Here is a 17,289-nt window from a genome sequence, read left to right as displayed (position 1 = left end):
TATAGAGAAAAGAGAGGGAAGATAGAGAAAAGAGAGAGAAGAGAGAATGAAGAGAAAAAAGAGAGAGTGAAGAGAGAGAATGAAGAGAGAGAGAATGGAGAGAAAAGAGAGAATGAAGAGAGAGAAAAGAGAGTGAAGAGAGAGAAGAGAGTGGAGAGAGTGAAGAGAAAAAGAATGAAAAGAGAGAAAAGATAGAGAAATGAGAGAGAGACAACACTATGCTGTGAAAGGCATCTTTAGTGTGGCGGGAACAGCAGAACAGAAGATAAATCACTCAACCGGTTTTCTACATCCACCCTTGGATCCTACACATACAGTGTGTGCTATTTTCACACCATCAGTTCCCACATTAGATCCACACTCTGTAGACCAAAGCCTGCCAGAACTTAGGACTTAAACACTGTCTGATATCAATTCATCTCTAGCTCAACTTCAGAGGATAAATCATATTAATATTGTGACTCAAAATAGAAGACATCTGGATAGTTTATTTCTGTACAGACATTAAGATGCTCGTGTTTCTGCGGTCAGTGAATGAGGAACACTTTGTTTTCTGCTGGAGTCTCCCCTGATGAAAAACAGACATTCTGAGAACTTAGAGTGCAAACAAAATTCCTTGACTGCAGACAATAACAATAATATAGACATGTCCATTAAATAAGCTTTATTTTTGTTACATCATGACATTGTAGACAGTGCTATTACATGGGGATTGTTAAAAAAATGTAACTGTATGACATGACATCAGCATGCCATGGGATATATATAACACAAAATAAGTGTGTTGTTGTTAGCTGCACGTCAATGATCGTCAACTAAAAACAAAGATATATTCTGATTGGGTGATACGAGGTGAAAAGTGCAATTGGCACATATTTAATTCAAAATGATGACTTGACATGGCAGAACGCAAGAAGTGTAAAAAAAGATGGGGACAAAGGGCAGGCCCTGTGATAAAGAGACAGAGAAACGTAATAATAGAGTGTAAGAGAGTGTGAGTGATAAATACAGGCTGATAGTAAGAGACAGTAACAGAGACAAAGAGAGTATGGAGGAAGTAAGAGCAAGAGAGAGTGAAAGCTTGGTGGCTAAGCAGAGGCTCCTGTCAGACTGCTGTGGCAAAGCCTATGCGGTTGTTGCGACGGTCAAACTCTGTGTAGTAGCGGGCGATGAAGTTGGCTCCCAGGATCCAGATAGGGCCAGTAGGAGGCGGCACATCCAAACCCCTAAAGGTCACACTACAGATGTCCTCTCCAAACTGAGATTGCTACAGACGGAGAGCAAATCATAACAAGATACTGGTAAAGACTTCCAGAAATGTGTATTTAGAAAACATACATGTCACATCTATAACACAATGTAAACATGACATAGTAGCTACAAAGGTAAACATGACATAGTAGCTACAAAGGTAAACATGACATTTGCTCTGTATCTGTACAGTATATCCCAGTTGTGCCAATTTCCGTTACTTACCCATAAGATGTAGTCATCCTCAGTGAGGGAGTACTCATGTCCTCCGAGGTGGAAGGTGACACTGGGTAAGGACTTCACCAGGTCACAGTTTACAGTGTACTGAAAGGAGAGCAAACAACACATCTTATTCCGCCCATAAGGTAAGGTAAGATGCTAGTTTAGAGACTGTTTAGGCAATAAAGATACAGTCTGTGGCTCTGAGATGTACATACCCCTCCCTCTGCCAGTTCTGTGGCTCCAATGGTTTTCATCAGTACAGACACAGAGGAGGCGGGGCCTGTGATGTAGGAGGAGCCTGTGTCAATCACTGCCGTACAGCCTTCCTTACAGAACAGCATATCCTCCCCCACTGTCACCCTGGGAGAGGAGAGAGAGAAAAAGAGAGAGAGACAATTACACACACATACACATGTAAAGTTCATTGACCCAGGCAAATGTGTATATACTGACCCACAGATAAACAAACAAACAGACAGAGACAGACAGACAACTTGCACATCAGTGGAGGTTGGTGAGAAGAGCTATAGGAGGACGGGCTCATTGTAATGGCTGGATTGGAATTAGTGGAACGGAGTCAAACGTGGTTTCCATATATTTGATAGCATTCCATTTATTCCATTCTTGCCATCACAATGAGCCTGTCCTCCTATAGCTCCTCCCACCAGCCTCCACTATTGCACATGCACACATAGCTGTCACATCTCACCCTTTCATGCTGACCTCCCATTTTCCTGTCTCACTGGTGCCCATGTAGTTGAAGGTACCAGTGTAGTACTCTGGGTCTGTTCCTCCCATCACTAGCTCCCCACCTGGTTTGTGCATTGGGTCCCTGAGAGAAGAAAAACAGATGGCCCGGATTACTGTTCATAGGTTGCACCTCCATCAATCGGTTGCATCATGCCATTGTTGTGCACGTTCTCAAGCCGCCCTCTGCCTTAGTGGTGCCAAAAAGTTGTAATGAGCTCAGTCATTCTGAACGGGGACCACCCAGTGGGCAAAACCTGATTGAATCGGCATTGTTTCCACTTCACTTCAACCAAAGAAATCTTTGTGATGTTGAATCAGTGTGGAAAACTGATTGGGTTTGCAAAAAGTCATCAACAGAAGAGAACTTCGTCAATGATGTGGTGACAATTTTTGTTGATTTCACTTTGAATTCACGATAGTTGATGACTCAACCAGAAGAGGCTGGTAGGAGGAGCTATAGGAGGACGGTCATTGTAATGACTGGAATGGTATCAATAGAATGGAGTCAAACACGTTGTTTCCAGGTGTTTGGTACCATTCTATTGATTCCATTCCAGCTATCATAATGAGCCTGTCCTCCTATAACTCTTCCCACCAGCCTCCTCTGGACTCAACAACATGTAAATCAAAAGTAGACATTGAAATTACATCCGTGCCCAGTGGGTATGACTGTTTCATCTAAATTTCACTATAGTAGCCTGGAAATGCAGTGACATTGCTAAAGTAGGCACATATTTTGTTAAACATGGACTTAAAGGAGGTTGGAGTAATACTGTGAAAATTATGATAATGCCCTTTTAGTGTAATAGCTGTTTGAAAAGGACATGTCTGCCTGTCTTGGTGGGATGGAGTCTTGGCCTGCCAGGTGACACCACCAGGCAATAAATAAGTTAATGGACCAATAAGAAATAGAGTTCCAAACCTCTCTGCCAATGTCAGCTAGTTCTCAGTTTTCCTCTCTCCACTCAGACCATTTAAAGACAGTCCTAGCTAAATTATTGCTTGAGAAATGTCTCTTTCCTAAGAAGCTATGTTTGATTCTTATTGACCATTTCAATTTGAAAACAATCACAGTAAGGTACGTAATTGGTACCTAGAAATGATTTGATATTGAGATTAAGGTCCAAAGCAGCCGTTTTTAAGTAAAAAGAAGCCTACGTATCTCAAGTCTGAATCAGGCCCGATATAAAACAGTGACAGTCATATCACCTACTTGCTATAATAGACAGAGAAGACCTCCTCCTTGAGGACGTGCTGGGACATGATGCGGTCGAACACAGGGGTGATACCGTCGATGGCCACGTTGGGGTAGCCCATCCCAAGGACTCCGTCAAACTTGGCAAAGATGAAGGGGATGGCAGGCAGGGCTGTGGCCTCTGCAAATACCTGGACCACTGGGATGCCACCCACCTGGAGAATGCACAGAGTAAGATATAAATTGTCCTTCAATACCTAGATCCAGGTTTTACCCCTAGTAAGATAATCCTTCGGTAGATCAGTACTTATGGGCAATGTCTACCATTATTCCCATATTGATCACAAAAAAGCATGTTTAAAAGGGATGATAGGAAACAGATGAGGAGAAAGGGTACAAAGATTATTTTCTTAGAGTGGTGTTACGTTACACTCACCACAACCACATCCTCACTCAGGAATCCCCTGACGTTTCCAGAGGCATACTGGATGGAGAAACCTGTCCCGTTCTTGATGTGCGTCCGGGACTTAGAACTGTCATATCTGTTGTGGGTAACTGTGAGTTCAAAGGTCATTGTGTCATAATCATCCAGGAACATCCTTACCTCTGGTGAAGCAATTAAACATACAGGTTTTGTGTGTGTGTGTGTGGGAGGCCAGGGGGGGGTGTGCTCATTTTGGAAGTGGGCTGCTCATTTGACGGCTACATGTAGCAGGCCATTGCAGAGAAGCTGCATAAGTACCAGCCCCTTGTGGCATGCTTGGACACCCTCGGGTGTAGGTGCAAGCTGGAGGCTCTGATATTTGGCAGTCTCGGCCACGTACACAGGCTTGCAGTGCATGGCCTCCAGATTGCGGGCCTGACAAAAACTAGGGAAAAGCTATTGGGTAGGTACTGTTCTGTTCAGCTGTCGTGGGCAGCCTCGCTGGTTGGTGAAGGAGGTGCTTTCTGTATCCTTGAATGCCATGCATACGGGGATCAATGAAATGGTTGGATCCTTTTTTTGTAAATTTGATTAGTGGATTCAAATAAAATATGTAAAATGTGTGTGTGTGTGTGTGTGTGTGTGTAGGGCCATCATGCACCCCAAAAATAAGAGGTGGCACAAAGTACGCTAGCATGGCTCGGGGGTTGAGAATTTTACATTATTCAAACACCTGAAACATATATTTCCTGCTATCTAGAGACACTTAATATGCTTCTCTGCATCTCTGCTAAAACCTGGGTAAAATATTGAAAGGAATGTGAGTCTTATTTAGTACATTTAGTTATGGCTCGCTTTTATAAAGTCTAACATCCTTGTCAGCAGGCATGCCAGCTAAGATACAGCTAACTGCCAAAATAATGGAAACACTTGAGTAAATGAGGCATACAAAGTATTTTGAAAGCAGGTTCTTCCATGCATGGTTCCTGAATTAAGTAAGCAATTAACCTTTTACAGCAGTGGGCTAAATCAGGTTTCTTGCAGTATTAAATACATCTACTTTGTAACAAAAGTACACACTTCACACACATGGTTATGGGCTTTAAAAAAATGACGCCTGTACCATGTCAGATATAGAGTCGATACAGAGTCAATGTGCAGGGGCACCACATACACTTAGGTTGGAGTCATTAAAACTAGTTTCTTCAACCACTCCACAAATTTCTTGTTAACAAACTATAGTTTTGGCAAGTCGATTAGGACATGTACTTTGTGCATGACACAAGAAATGTTTCCAACAATTGTTTACATACAGATTATTTCACTTATAATTCACTGTATCACAATTCCAGTGGGTCAGAAGTTTACATACACTAAGTTGACTGTGCATACACTAAGTTGACTTCATAAGCATCTGATAGGCTAGTTGACATCATTTGAGTCAATTGGAGGTGTACCTGTGGATGTATTTCTAGGCCTACCTTCAAACTCAGTGCCTCTTTTCTTGACATGGGAAAATCGAAAGAAATCAGAATAACACCTCAGAATAAAAAGTGTAGACCTCCACAGGTCTAGTTCATCCTTGGGATCAATTTCCAAACACCCGAAGGTAACACGTTCATCTGTACAAACAATAGTATGCAAGTATAAACACTGTGGGACCACATGGCCGTCATACCGCTCAGGAAGGAGACGCTTTCTGTCTCCTAGAGATGAACGTACTTTGGTGTGAAAAAGTGCGAATCAACAACAAAGGACCTTGTGAAGATGCTGGAGGAAACAGGTACAAAAGTATCTATATCCACAGTAAAAGGAGTCCTATATCGACATAACCTGAAAGGGCGCTCAGCAAGGAAGAAGCCACTGCTCCAAAACTGCCATAAAAAATACAGACTACGGTTTGCAACTGCACATGGGGACGAAGATCGTACTTTTCATCCTCTGGTCTGATGAAACAAAAATAGAACTGTTTGGCCATAATGACCGTCGTTATCTTTGGAGGAAAAAGGAGCACGCTTGCAAGACGAAGAACACCATCCCAACCGTGAAACATGGGGGTGGCAGCATCATGGTGTGGGGGTGCTTTGCTGCAGGAGGGACTGGTGCACTTCACAAAATAGATGACATCATGAGGATGGAAAATTATGTGGATATATAGAAGCAACATCTCAAGACATCAGTCAGGAAGTTATAGCTTGGTCGCAAATGGGTCTTCCAAATGGACAATGACCACAGGCATACTTCCAAAGTTGTGGCAAGATGGCTTGAGGACAACAAAGTCAAGGTATTGTAGTGGCCATCACAAAGACCTGACCTCAATCCCATAGAAAATTTGTGAGCAGAACTGAAAAAGCATGTGCAAGCAAGGAGGCCTACAAACCTGACTCAGTTACACCAGCTCTGTCAGGTGGAATGGGCCAACATTCACCCAACTTATTGTGGGAGGCTTGTGGAAGGCTACCCAAAACATTGTCAGGAATTGTGAAAAACTGAGTTTAAATGTATTTGGCTAAGGTGTATGTAAACTTCCGACTTCAACTGTACATAGAGTTATTAAACTGACTATGCATTGATAATAACAGAGTAGCAGCAGTGTAGAAGGCGGGGCAATGCAAATAGTCTTATGACTTGGGGGTAGAAGCCTCTTAGACCTAGACTTGGTGCTCTGGTACCGCTTGCCGTGCGGTAGCAGAGAGAACAGTCTATGAATAGGGTGGCTGGAGTCCTTGACAATTTTTAGGGCCTTCCTCTGACACTGCCTGGTATAGAGGTCCTGAATGGCAAGAATCTTGGCCCTGGTGAATACTGGGCTGTATGCACTGGCCTCTGTAGTGCCTTGCGGTCGGAGGCCAAGCAGTTGCAAAACCAGGCAGTAATGAAACCCGTCAGGATGCTCTCGATGGTGCAGCTGTAAAACCTTAAGGATCTGAGGACCCATGCCACATTTTAGTCTCCTGAGGGGGAATATATTTGTTGTGCCCTCTTTACAACTGTCTTGGTGTGCTTAACCATGTTAGTTTGTTGGTGATGTGGACACCAAGGAACTTGAAGCTCTCAACCTGCTCCACTGTAGCGCTGTTGGTGAGAATGGGGGCGTGCTCGGTCCTTCTTTTCCTGTAGTCCGCAATAATCTCCTTTGTCTTGCTCACGTTGAGGGAGAGGTTGTTGTCCTTGCACCACACGGTCAGGTCTCTGACCTCCTCCCTATAGGCGGTCTCATCGTTGTCGGTGATCAGGCGTACCACTATTGTGTCAAACTTAATGATGGTTTTGAAGTCGTGCCTGACCGTGCAGTCATGAGTGAACAGGGAGTAAAGGAGGGGACTGAACACACACCCCTGAGGGGCCCCCGTGTGGTGAACAATGAGCTGTAGTCAAATAATAGCATTCTCACATAGGCGTTTCTTTAGTGCAAGTGTGAAAGGGCAGTGTGGATTGCAGTAGAGATTGCGTCATCTGTGGATCTATTAGAGCAGTATGTAAATTGCAATTGTAAAAAGTAATTTTTCAAACAATTTTTTACAGACAAATAATTTCACTGTATCACAATTCTAGTGGATCAGAAGTTTACATACACTAAGTTGACTGTGCCTTTAAACAGTTACACCAGATCTGTCAGGAGGAATGAGCAAAAATTCACCCAACTTATTGTGGGAAGCTTGTGGAAGGCTACCCGAAACGTTTGACCCAAGTTAAACAATTTAAAGGCAATGCTTCTAAATACTAATTAAGTGTATGTAAACTTCTGACCCACTGGGAATGTGATGAAAGTAATAAAATATGAAATAAATAATTCTCTCTACTATTATTCTGACATTTCACAAATGTCAGAATAATAGTAGATAATAGTAGATAAAATGTCAGAATAATAGTAATTGACTAAGACTATTTTTACTCGGATTGAATGTCAAGAATTGTGAAAAACTGAATTTAAATGTATTTGGCGTGTATGTAAACTTCCCACTATGTAAACATCCCACTTCAACTGTACATTGTTCAAATACTTTGAGGAACTACAGTGCCTTGCGAAAGTATTCGGCCCCCTTGAACTTTGCGACCTTTTGCCACATTTCAGGCTTCAAACATAAAGATATAAAACTGTATTTTTTTGTGAAGAATCAACAACAAGTGGGACACAATCATGAAGTGGAACGACATTTATTGGATATTTCAAACTTTTTTAACAAATCAAAAACTGAAAAATTGGGCGTGCAAAATTATTCAGCCCCCTTAAGTTAATACTTTGTAGCGCCACCTTTTGCTGCGATTACAGCTGTAAGTCGCTTGGGGTATGTCTCTATCAGTTTTGCACATCGAGAGACTGAAATTTTTTCCCATTCCTCCTTGCAAAACAGCTCGAGCTCAGTGAGGTTGGATGGAGAGCATTTGTGAACAGCAGTTGTCAGTTCTTTCCACAGATTCTCGATTGGATTCAGGTCTGGACTTTGACTTGGCCATTTTAATACCTGGATATGTTTATTTTTGAACCATTCCATTGTAGATTTTGCTTTATGTTTTGGATCATTGTCTTGTTGGAAGACAAATCTCCGTCCCAGTCTCAGGTCTTTTGCAGACTCCATCAGGTTTTCTTCCAGAATGGTCCTGTATTTGGCTCCATCCATCTTCCCATCAATTTTAACCATCTTCCCTGTCCCTGCTGAAGAAAAGCAGGCCCAAACCATGATGCTGCCACCACCATGCTTGACAGTGGGGATGGTGTGTTCAGCTGTGTTGCTTTTACGCCAAACATAACGTTTTGCATTGTTGCCAGAAAGTTCAATTTTGGTTTCATCTGACCAGAGCACCTTCTTCCACATGTTTGGTGTGTCTCCCAGATGGCTTGTGGCAAACTTTAAACGACACTTTTTATGGATATCTTTAAGAAATGGCTTTCTTCTTGCCACTCTTCCATAAAGGCCAGATTTGTGCAATATACGACTGATTGTTGTCCTATGGACAGAGTCTCCCACCTCAGCTGTAGATCTCTGCAGTTCATCCAGAGTGATCATGGGCCTCTTGGCTGCATCTCTGATCAGTCTTCTCCTTGTATGAGCTGAAAGTTTAGAGGGACGGCCAGGTCTTGGTAGATTTGCAGTGGTCTGATACTCCTTCCATTTCAATATTATCGCTTGCACAGTGCTCCTTGAGATGTTTAAAGCTTGGGAAATCTTTTTGTATCCAAATCCGGCTTTAAACTTCTTCACAACAGTATCTCGGACCTGCCTGGTGTGTTCCTTGTTCTTCATGATGCTCTCTGCGCTTTTAACAGACCTCTGAGACTATCACAGTGCAGGTGCATTTATACGGAGACTTGAATACACACAGGTGGATTGTATTTATCATCATTAGTCATTTAGGTCAACATTGGATCATTCAGAGATCCTCACTGAACTTCTGGAGAGAGTTTGCTGCACTGAAAGTAAAGGGGCTGAATAATTTTGCACGCCCAATTGTTCAGTTTTTGATTTGTTAAAAAAGTTTGAAATATCCAATAAATGTCGTTCCACTTCATGATTGTGTCCCACTTGTTGTTGATTCTTCACAAAAAAATACAGTTTTATATCTTTATGTTTGAAGCCTGAAATGTGGCAAAAGGTCGCAAAGTTCAAGGGGGCCGAATACTTTCGCAAGGCACTGTATTGTCATTCTCAATTGATTCTAAAAATAGACTTAATTTACTTGCTGTTTAAGGTGAAGAAAAATTCCTTTGAGAAGCTCATTAGGGGTTGTGAGTCAAGACAATTAGAAATCCTATCAGACATCCCCAAATGGGCACATTTAAAGGCCTACATTTGTGCCCAGGCCAGGTAGACTAGTCCTACTTCTATATTCGTAACCAGGTGTGCGTCCTTACTCACCATTGACTGGAGCATATCAAACAAAAGACAATGAATGAACTGACAAAACTCATAAATGGAATGAAATAAACAAAAACTTGTTTCTCACAAGTGTATCATAGGTTGTGAGTTCTTCAAGACACTCCGACAATGAAAAATGGTAAATGACTGTTGTAATAATAATTATAAATTGAATGCATTAAAATAAATTACCAAAACCAAACAAACGTCACAGATTCAAAATTATAGCAATTAACGGTAAATGTAAACTAGTACTTGTGATATATGGAATGGGGAATTTATAGACACAGTGAACAATGCACACAATTAAGTTTATGAAACTGTGAACCCATGAAATGGCGGGAGAGAGATGTTCCTTGTGCATCTGAGCCACAATCCCCATATTCTTGGACTGTGGCGTCACCCCGGAGTCCTCAATGCATTAGTCCACTGAGACAGGTGAAAATCAGACAGGTGTCTCATGAAATAAAAAATAAATACAAAAATTGTTTGTGACAGCTTGACAAAAAAATATTGAATGTTTTCAATATAGACCCTTATTGTCATACAGTATTCCATATAAGGCAAACAGACCTTTTGGAATTTGCACATTATACCCTTAACATTGTAATAAATCAAATATAGTGATGCAAAACTTGACATTTTTGCCATCCATTGTGACATTGTTCTAGGATAACCAACCTTTCAATGAATGGCAATGCATCATTAGCCATTAATGCTAGGTTACCCCGTTTTTTTCTGATAACAGTCTCCAGTATCAACATTTCCAAGCAAACAAAAACAGGGAGAAGGGAAAATCTGTAGACATGCTGAGATTACAGAACATCATCTTTATCTTCACAAGATCATAACATATTCAAATACAGTATGTCCCCTTCCATGTTTTACACCTTCAGCAGAGGAATTATATTTCTGAGTGCATGATATTAAGTTTAACTGGTATATAGGATGTTCGATGGATGTTCTTAAACTGCAGTAATTTATGTCTGAGATTATATGACCATCTATATGACCATCCACGACATATCTGTATACATTCATCACTATCAACAGTGCCTCCCAGGTCTTCCTCACGTTTTTGTTTGACCTGTTATGTGTCATCGGGAAAAGCCTCTATCAACCCTTGATCCAGTTTAGAAATCAACTAACTTTGTTAGACTTAAAATAGTTTACATCTTTGAAGCTTCCGGCTTGTCCAGTGTTAATAAAATGTTGTTTCTGCAAAAAAAGTTAACCTCAGTGCCGTCACAGCCTGTCTTCCCATGTTTTCCTGACCTGCTGAGACCCCTGTCACCATCGGATCCTACTCAGAGGCATGACAAAGTCTTACCATGATGTACATTTATACATTATATTACCCAAGAATAGAATCATTGGTTCAATAATTGAAATGCCCATTATTCCCAGATCCCAGGCTATAGCCTACCCATCAACAAAAAAAAATGAATGTTGTATCCGTTAACTGATTGTTATAATAATACTCTGCAAAATTCACTTCAGCTCTGTAGACTGGTCTTCCCTGGCTGTCTGACCCTCCTGGGACACCTGTCACCATCTGATCGTGCTAAGACATGATGTTGTATACTGACTGTGCACCATGACACTAGCCTGTAGAGCTGTTTATACCGTGTCCATGTGAAAAGTAGAGAATTAGCTATGGAAACTGACAGATCAATAGCCGTTACATTGCTATACTGACTAATAAAAACTCACATTGCGCTGTAAAAACACTTCAGCATATCGGTCTTCAGTTTGGCCACTGGTTTCATCATTTGATTCAGGTCTAGTGTGATTGAGGCAAAAATTATAATAAAGTTAGTGAGCTAGCTAGCTCTAATGGTACATCAACTGGCAAAAACTAGCTTAGTCAATTTACTTCTGTTGTAATGGGACAAAGGCTACAAACATTTCCATACACACAACAGCTGCTAGATGCTGCTATGTGACAACTAGAGGCTAGAGCTGAACTAGTTGTGGTAGCTACAAGCTAGCTAGTTCATTTTCTTCAGACAGAAATTCAACCCGAGAGAGGATGAAACATGCTTTTTTGTCTGTTTAGTCAAACAGAAGTTACCTTGCTAGCTACATCAGTCAAATAAAGAGAAGCGAGTTTCTGCTCTGCTTGCTTTTATAACTCAGAGAAAAAGTGCAACACACAGAGACGGCAGCTGCAGACAACAGCACCATGCTGGCCCTATAATAATAGCTTTGCCTTCACACAGCCTGTCCGTACACTCTGTGGTGTCCACGCAGTCCTAAATCCAGCCGTCTGATATTGGCAAACAGCCGACTGACCACTCAGAGGCGTCCGCATGTTCCTAAAGCAACACCGATGCTGCTTTTTGTATCACAGTGCATTTTTTAAAACTAGGGGGGTGGGGCAAAAATGCAATTTTAGAATGTGGGAGGGGTCAAGTCCCCCCCATCCCCAGTGAAAGTTACACCCTTGCACTTATGGGAGATTCTAGAGCGGTGCCTGAGACAGTGTTTTCCACCACCATCAACAAAACACCAAATTATGGATTTTCTCGTGGAAAACTTGTGTCGCATTACCTGTGTTTCCTTTATTTTGGCAGTTACTTGTAGTTAGATAAGATAGCTACTCTAACTTGATTGTTGGCTTCTTGGTAGCTAGTTATGAGGTTGGGAATTTGGAAACCTATCTGGGTTAGCTAAAGCCAACTTCATAAAATGTGTAGGTGGCTAGTAGTATTACAGATAAAAAATGTTTTCAAGAGGACAGATCTGTGGGGGCACTTGCCCCTGTGCCCCCTATGGGCATGACGTCTCTGAATGTGTGGGTGTGGGTGTGGGTGTGTTTGTGTGCACTGTACTTACAGCAGGCAGTATAGAGAGGGGAACAACTGTATGAGGGCACCCACAGGTTGGCTGAGCCTGTATCAAACACTACGTTGAACATCTGGGCAGGAGAACCAATACTGATCTCCCCATAGTACTGGGTCTGGAAGCAGAGAGAAGAAGCAGCAATGAATAATTTACCCAACTGAGTTTGGCACGTGCTTTGTGTTCTCATTTGGAACATAATGTTTCCATGTCAATTGCATCTACAGTATGGGTGATCAGTGCAGTGTCTCTCACATCCAGGTAGTTGGTGAGGGGGGTGGGGGCTGTCCCGTTGCTGGGGGAGAGGTCATCTTTGCTCTTCTGGGCCAATTCAGCGAATAACTGTGCTGGAGACACGCCCATCTCATGTAGGGTTTCTCTTATGGAGGGCATCTTCTTCAGACTGATCCTGATTAGATATGACGACAGTGAGGAAAGATCATCCAATAGAATGATACATAGGAAGTGAGCAGGGGTGGGATGGGACTGGGGGGTATACAATGCATTGTGCAATCATGGGCCATTGTTAACATGAGACCATGTGTCCCCATGTCTGTACAACGTTGTTTCTACAGCTCTGCCAAAATACACATTCTCAATTGATTTAGTTTAGAAAAATCGTCTGGTTTAAATTGATAAAACACCTCAAAGTATCCATTCAAGCTTCTTCACTGTCTATTTTAACGACCCAGAGCAGTCAAAAACATGATTTTCCTGGTTTAAAAATAATAATATTTCCACACCATGAGGCTGGAATAATACTGTGAAATTGTGAAAATTAGGATAATACCCTTTCATTTTAAGAGCAGTTTGAAAATAAATGTCTGCCTATTTTGGTGGGATGGAGTTTTGGCCTGCCTGGTAAATAAGTTAGACCAATAAGATAGAGTTCCAAACCTCTCTGTCAATAGTTTTCAGTTTTCCGCTCCCCACTCAGATCACTCCCAGACAGTCCTAGAAAAATTATTGCTTGAGAAATTGCTCTTCGCTGGGAAGCTATTTTGTTTTTGACCATTTAATTAGAAAACAATCTCAGTAAGTTATTTAATTGCTAACCAGGAATAATTTCATATTGAGGTTCATTACACATTGCAGAGAAGGATTGTTGGTTCCACTTTTCTGGGCTCCGTAATTTACTTAACAAATAAGGACTACTCAAAATGTGCACTTATAAATCATATCAATTTTAATCCAAATACAGCTGTAGACAGAAGTCAAACATCAAACATACAACCGATGTCTCTTCTGAGTTCTGCAAAATAGGAAAAGTCCAAGTTGCTTTTAATGTGCTTGCAGTCAACTCCTAGTAATGTTACTGCCTACGTCAACACCTTCTACTCATGAGACCATGCATATACAGTTAAACAGGAGAGAACAATAGTTCCAGTGTTTTCTAAGGGCTCAGCAATAATTTTCCAATCCCCAAGTTGCTTTATAGTGGTATGTCTGACTTGTCTCTTACACTCACTCCCCTGCAGGGTTCTGTGTCTATGAATCTCTTTTAGCCTTGAGGCGCTTTCTCACAGACACCCTGTTTTGACAGCAATAACTCACACATCTCTCAGACCGTTTCTTATATGGAGCAGAGACTAGAAAATAACTGTGGAACCATATTAAACCTTAATGAATATATATTGCTAATCTGTAGTCCAGGACCCTATAAATGTAGTGGGGGAGGGGTCTTATAGCCCTTCCCCTTCTATTAATACAGCATAAGACCTCTGAACCTGTCACCTATTACTACCTGTCAGGGCAAGGAGATTGAGGTTGTAACCTCATATAAATATCTTGGAATTTGAATTGATGACGGCCTCTTTTAAATTGCATACACGACAACTTACAAAAAAATTGAATCTGAAATTGGGATTTTATTTTAGGAATAAGGCCTGTTTTTCTTTTAAAGCCAGAAGGAGGCTAGTATCAGCTACGTTTATGCCTTTACTAGACAATGGGGATATTGTATACAGTGAGGGAAAAAAAGTATTTGATCCCCTGCTGATTTTGTACGTTTGCCCACTGACAAAGAAATGATCAGTCTATAATTTTAATTGTAGGTTTATTTGAACAGTGAGAGACAGAATAACAACAAAAAAAATCCAGAAAAACACATGTAAAAAATGTTATAAATTGATTTGCATTTTAATGAGGGAAATAAGTATTTGACCCCCTCTCAATCTGAAAGATTTCTGGCTCCCAGGTGTCTTTTATACAGGCAATGAGCTGAGATTAGGAGCACACTCTGAAAGGGAGTGCTCCTAATCTCAGTTTGTTACCTGTATAAAAGACACCTGTCCACAGAAGCAATCAATCAGATTCCAAACTCTCCACCATGGCCAGGACCAAAGAGCTCTCCAAGGATGTCAGGGACAAGATTGTAGACCTACACAAGGCTGGAATGGGCTACAAAACCATCGCCAAGCAGCTTGGTGAGAAGGTAACAGTTGGTGTGATTATTCGCAAATGGAAGAAACACAAAAATAACTGTCATTCTCCCTCGGCCTGGGGTTCCATGCAAGATCTCACCTCATGGAGTTGCAATGATCATGAGAACGGTGAGGAATCAGCCCAGAACTACACGGGAGGATCTTGTCAATGATCTCAAGGCAGCTGGGATCATAGTCACCAAGAAAACAATTGGTAACACACTACGCCGTGAAGGACTGAAATCCTGCAGCGCCCGCAAGGTCCCCCTGCTCAAGAAAGCACATATACATGCCCGTCTGAAGTTTGCCAATGAACATCTGAATGATTTAGAGGACAACTGGGTGAAAGTGTTGTGGTCAGATAAGACCAAAATTGAGCTCTTTGGCATCAACTCAACTCGCCGTGTTTGGAGGAGGAGGAATGCTGCCTATGACCACAAGAACACCATCCCCACCGTCAAACATGTAGGTGGAAACATTATGCTTTGGGGTGTTTTTCTGCTAAGGGAACAGGACAACTTCACTGACGATGGATGGGGCCATGTACCGTCAAATCTTGGGTGAGAATCTCCTCCCCTCAGCCAGGGCATTGAAAATGGGTCGTGGATGGGTATTCCAGCATGACAATGACCCAGAACACACGGCCAAGGCAACAAAGGAGTGGCTCAAGAAGAAGCACATTACGGTCCTGGAGTGGCCTAGCCAGAGTCCAGACCTTAATCCCATAGGAAATCTGTGGAGGGAGCTGCCAAACGTCAGCCTCAAAACCTTAATGACTTGGAGAAGATCTGCAAAGAGGAGTGGGACAAAATCCCTCCTGAGATGTGTGCAAACCTGGTGGCCAACTACAAGAAACGTCTGACCTCTGTGATTGCCAACAAGGGTTTTGCCACCAAGTACTAAGTCATGTTTTGCAGAGGGGTCAAATGCTTATTTCCCTCATTAAAATGCAAATCAATTTATAACATTTGACATGCGTTTTTCAAATTTTTTTTTGTTGTTATTCGGTCTCTCACTGTTCAAATAAACCTACCATTAAAATTATAGACTGATAATTTCTTTGTCAGTGTGCAAACGTAAAAAAATCTTCAGGGGATCAAATACTTTTTCCCCCCTCACTGTATATGAAGGCTTCCGCTCAGTGTTTGAGATCAATTGACACCCTTTACCATGGCAATTTGAGATTTATTTTAAACTGCAAAACCCTTACGCACCACTGCACTTTGTATACCAGGGTTGGCTGGCCTTCTCTAGTCACTCGTAGGCTCAGGCACTGGTATACTTTTATTTACAAAGACATTTTGGGTTTACTACCTTTTTATTTTGGCATTTTTATTGTTCAGAAATGTGGTGGCTATTCTCTTCGTTCGCTGGACTTTATCCTGCTAACTGTTCCAAATGTCCGAACTGAATTTGGTAAAAGGGCTTTTAAGTACTCTGCGACATCGTCTTGGAACGCCTTACAAAATACTTTTAAACTGGAAGAACTTGTCCCGATTGCTATTTTTAAATCACTGATGAATGATCTTGAGACTGATTCCCTGACCTGTCAATGTTTTTAACTTGCTGTTTTTGATTTTGTTATACTCTTGTGAATTCTATGGTTTTTACTATATTACTTGTAGTTTTTCATGTTGTTTGTCTGTAATTTTTTTAATGACTGGGTGCTGCCTATCTTGGCCAGGACGCTCTTGAAAAATAGATTTTAAATCTCAATGAGCCCTTCCTGGTTAAAGGTTAAATAAAAAAATAAGCATATTCAATTATTATAATACATCAAACATTTGGTGCAGCCCCTATCATGACCCCAAGTTGACCCCATCAGGACCATAGCATTTAGGTTCATTACACAGTAGACAACATACAGTGATAAAAACACAAAGAAAAAGATGGCGTTACCTTTGTAAGGCATGGCTGGTGGTCATCGTGAGTGACAGAGTAATCACACACACCCAGCATTGCATCAGCAGGGCCATGGAGACCCTGGAGCGTGAAGGAGTGTGCGAGGAGATGCACAAGTTAACTTGACTAGGTTTTCCTTGTACCGTTCCTCCGGGCAAACCAGCTAGTTGTACATCTGATCTTCTGAAAGATTGGCCCCTCTCTCTCTGTCTGACTACTCTTTTTATACCAGCTCTGAGCTTCCCTAAAAGTGTCCACCAACCCTTTCCCTCCCTTCTACCTCACCCAGCCCTCCCTTGATAAACAGGTCCCAGAGTGAGATGTGAACTGTGACCCTTGGGAACAGACTGGAGACAGAAAGCAGGGATGAGAGAGAGCGAGAGAGAGAGCTCTCTGACCAGGCTGGGTTTACATCACAGC

The 17,289-nt window shown here is 41.8% G+C and overlaps 1 protein-coding gene across 1 annotated transcript; it reads right to left on the bottom strand.

Annotated features, from left to right (window-relative positions):
- Positions 1–653: 653 nt before the first annotated feature.
- LOC139367728 (renin) lies at positions 654–17,062 on the bottom strand. The gene is made up of 9 exons (XM_071106040.1): positions 16,867–17,062; positions 12,800–12,953; positions 12,539–12,662; positions 3,855–3,973; positions 3,437–3,633; positions 2,183–2,305; positions 1,689–1,833; positions 1,477–1,575; positions 654–1,267 (listed from the first exon to the last, which is right to left on the bottom strand). The coding sequence occupies exons 1-9, from the start codon at positions 16,941–16,943 to the stop codon at positions 1,106–1,108; spliced, it is 1,200 nt and encodes a 399-aa protein (XP_070962141.1). The 5' UTR covers positions 16,944–17,062; the 3' UTR covers positions 654–1,105.
- Between the last annotated feature and the right edge of the window lie 227 nt (positions 17,063–17,289).

Source organism: Oncorhynchus clarkii, chromosome 16 (genome assembly GCF_045791955.1).
Source record: "Oncorhynchus clarkii lewisi isolate Uvic-CL-2024 chromosome 16, UVic_Ocla_1.0, whole genome shotgun sequence".
In the NCBI taxonomy this organism is placed as follows: Eukaryota; Metazoa; Chordata; class Actinopteri; order Salmoniformes; family Salmonidae; genus Oncorhynchus; species Oncorhynchus clarkii.
Note: the sequence above shows the minus strand (reverse complement) of the source record. Positions and strands in the feature narration are given on the sequence as shown.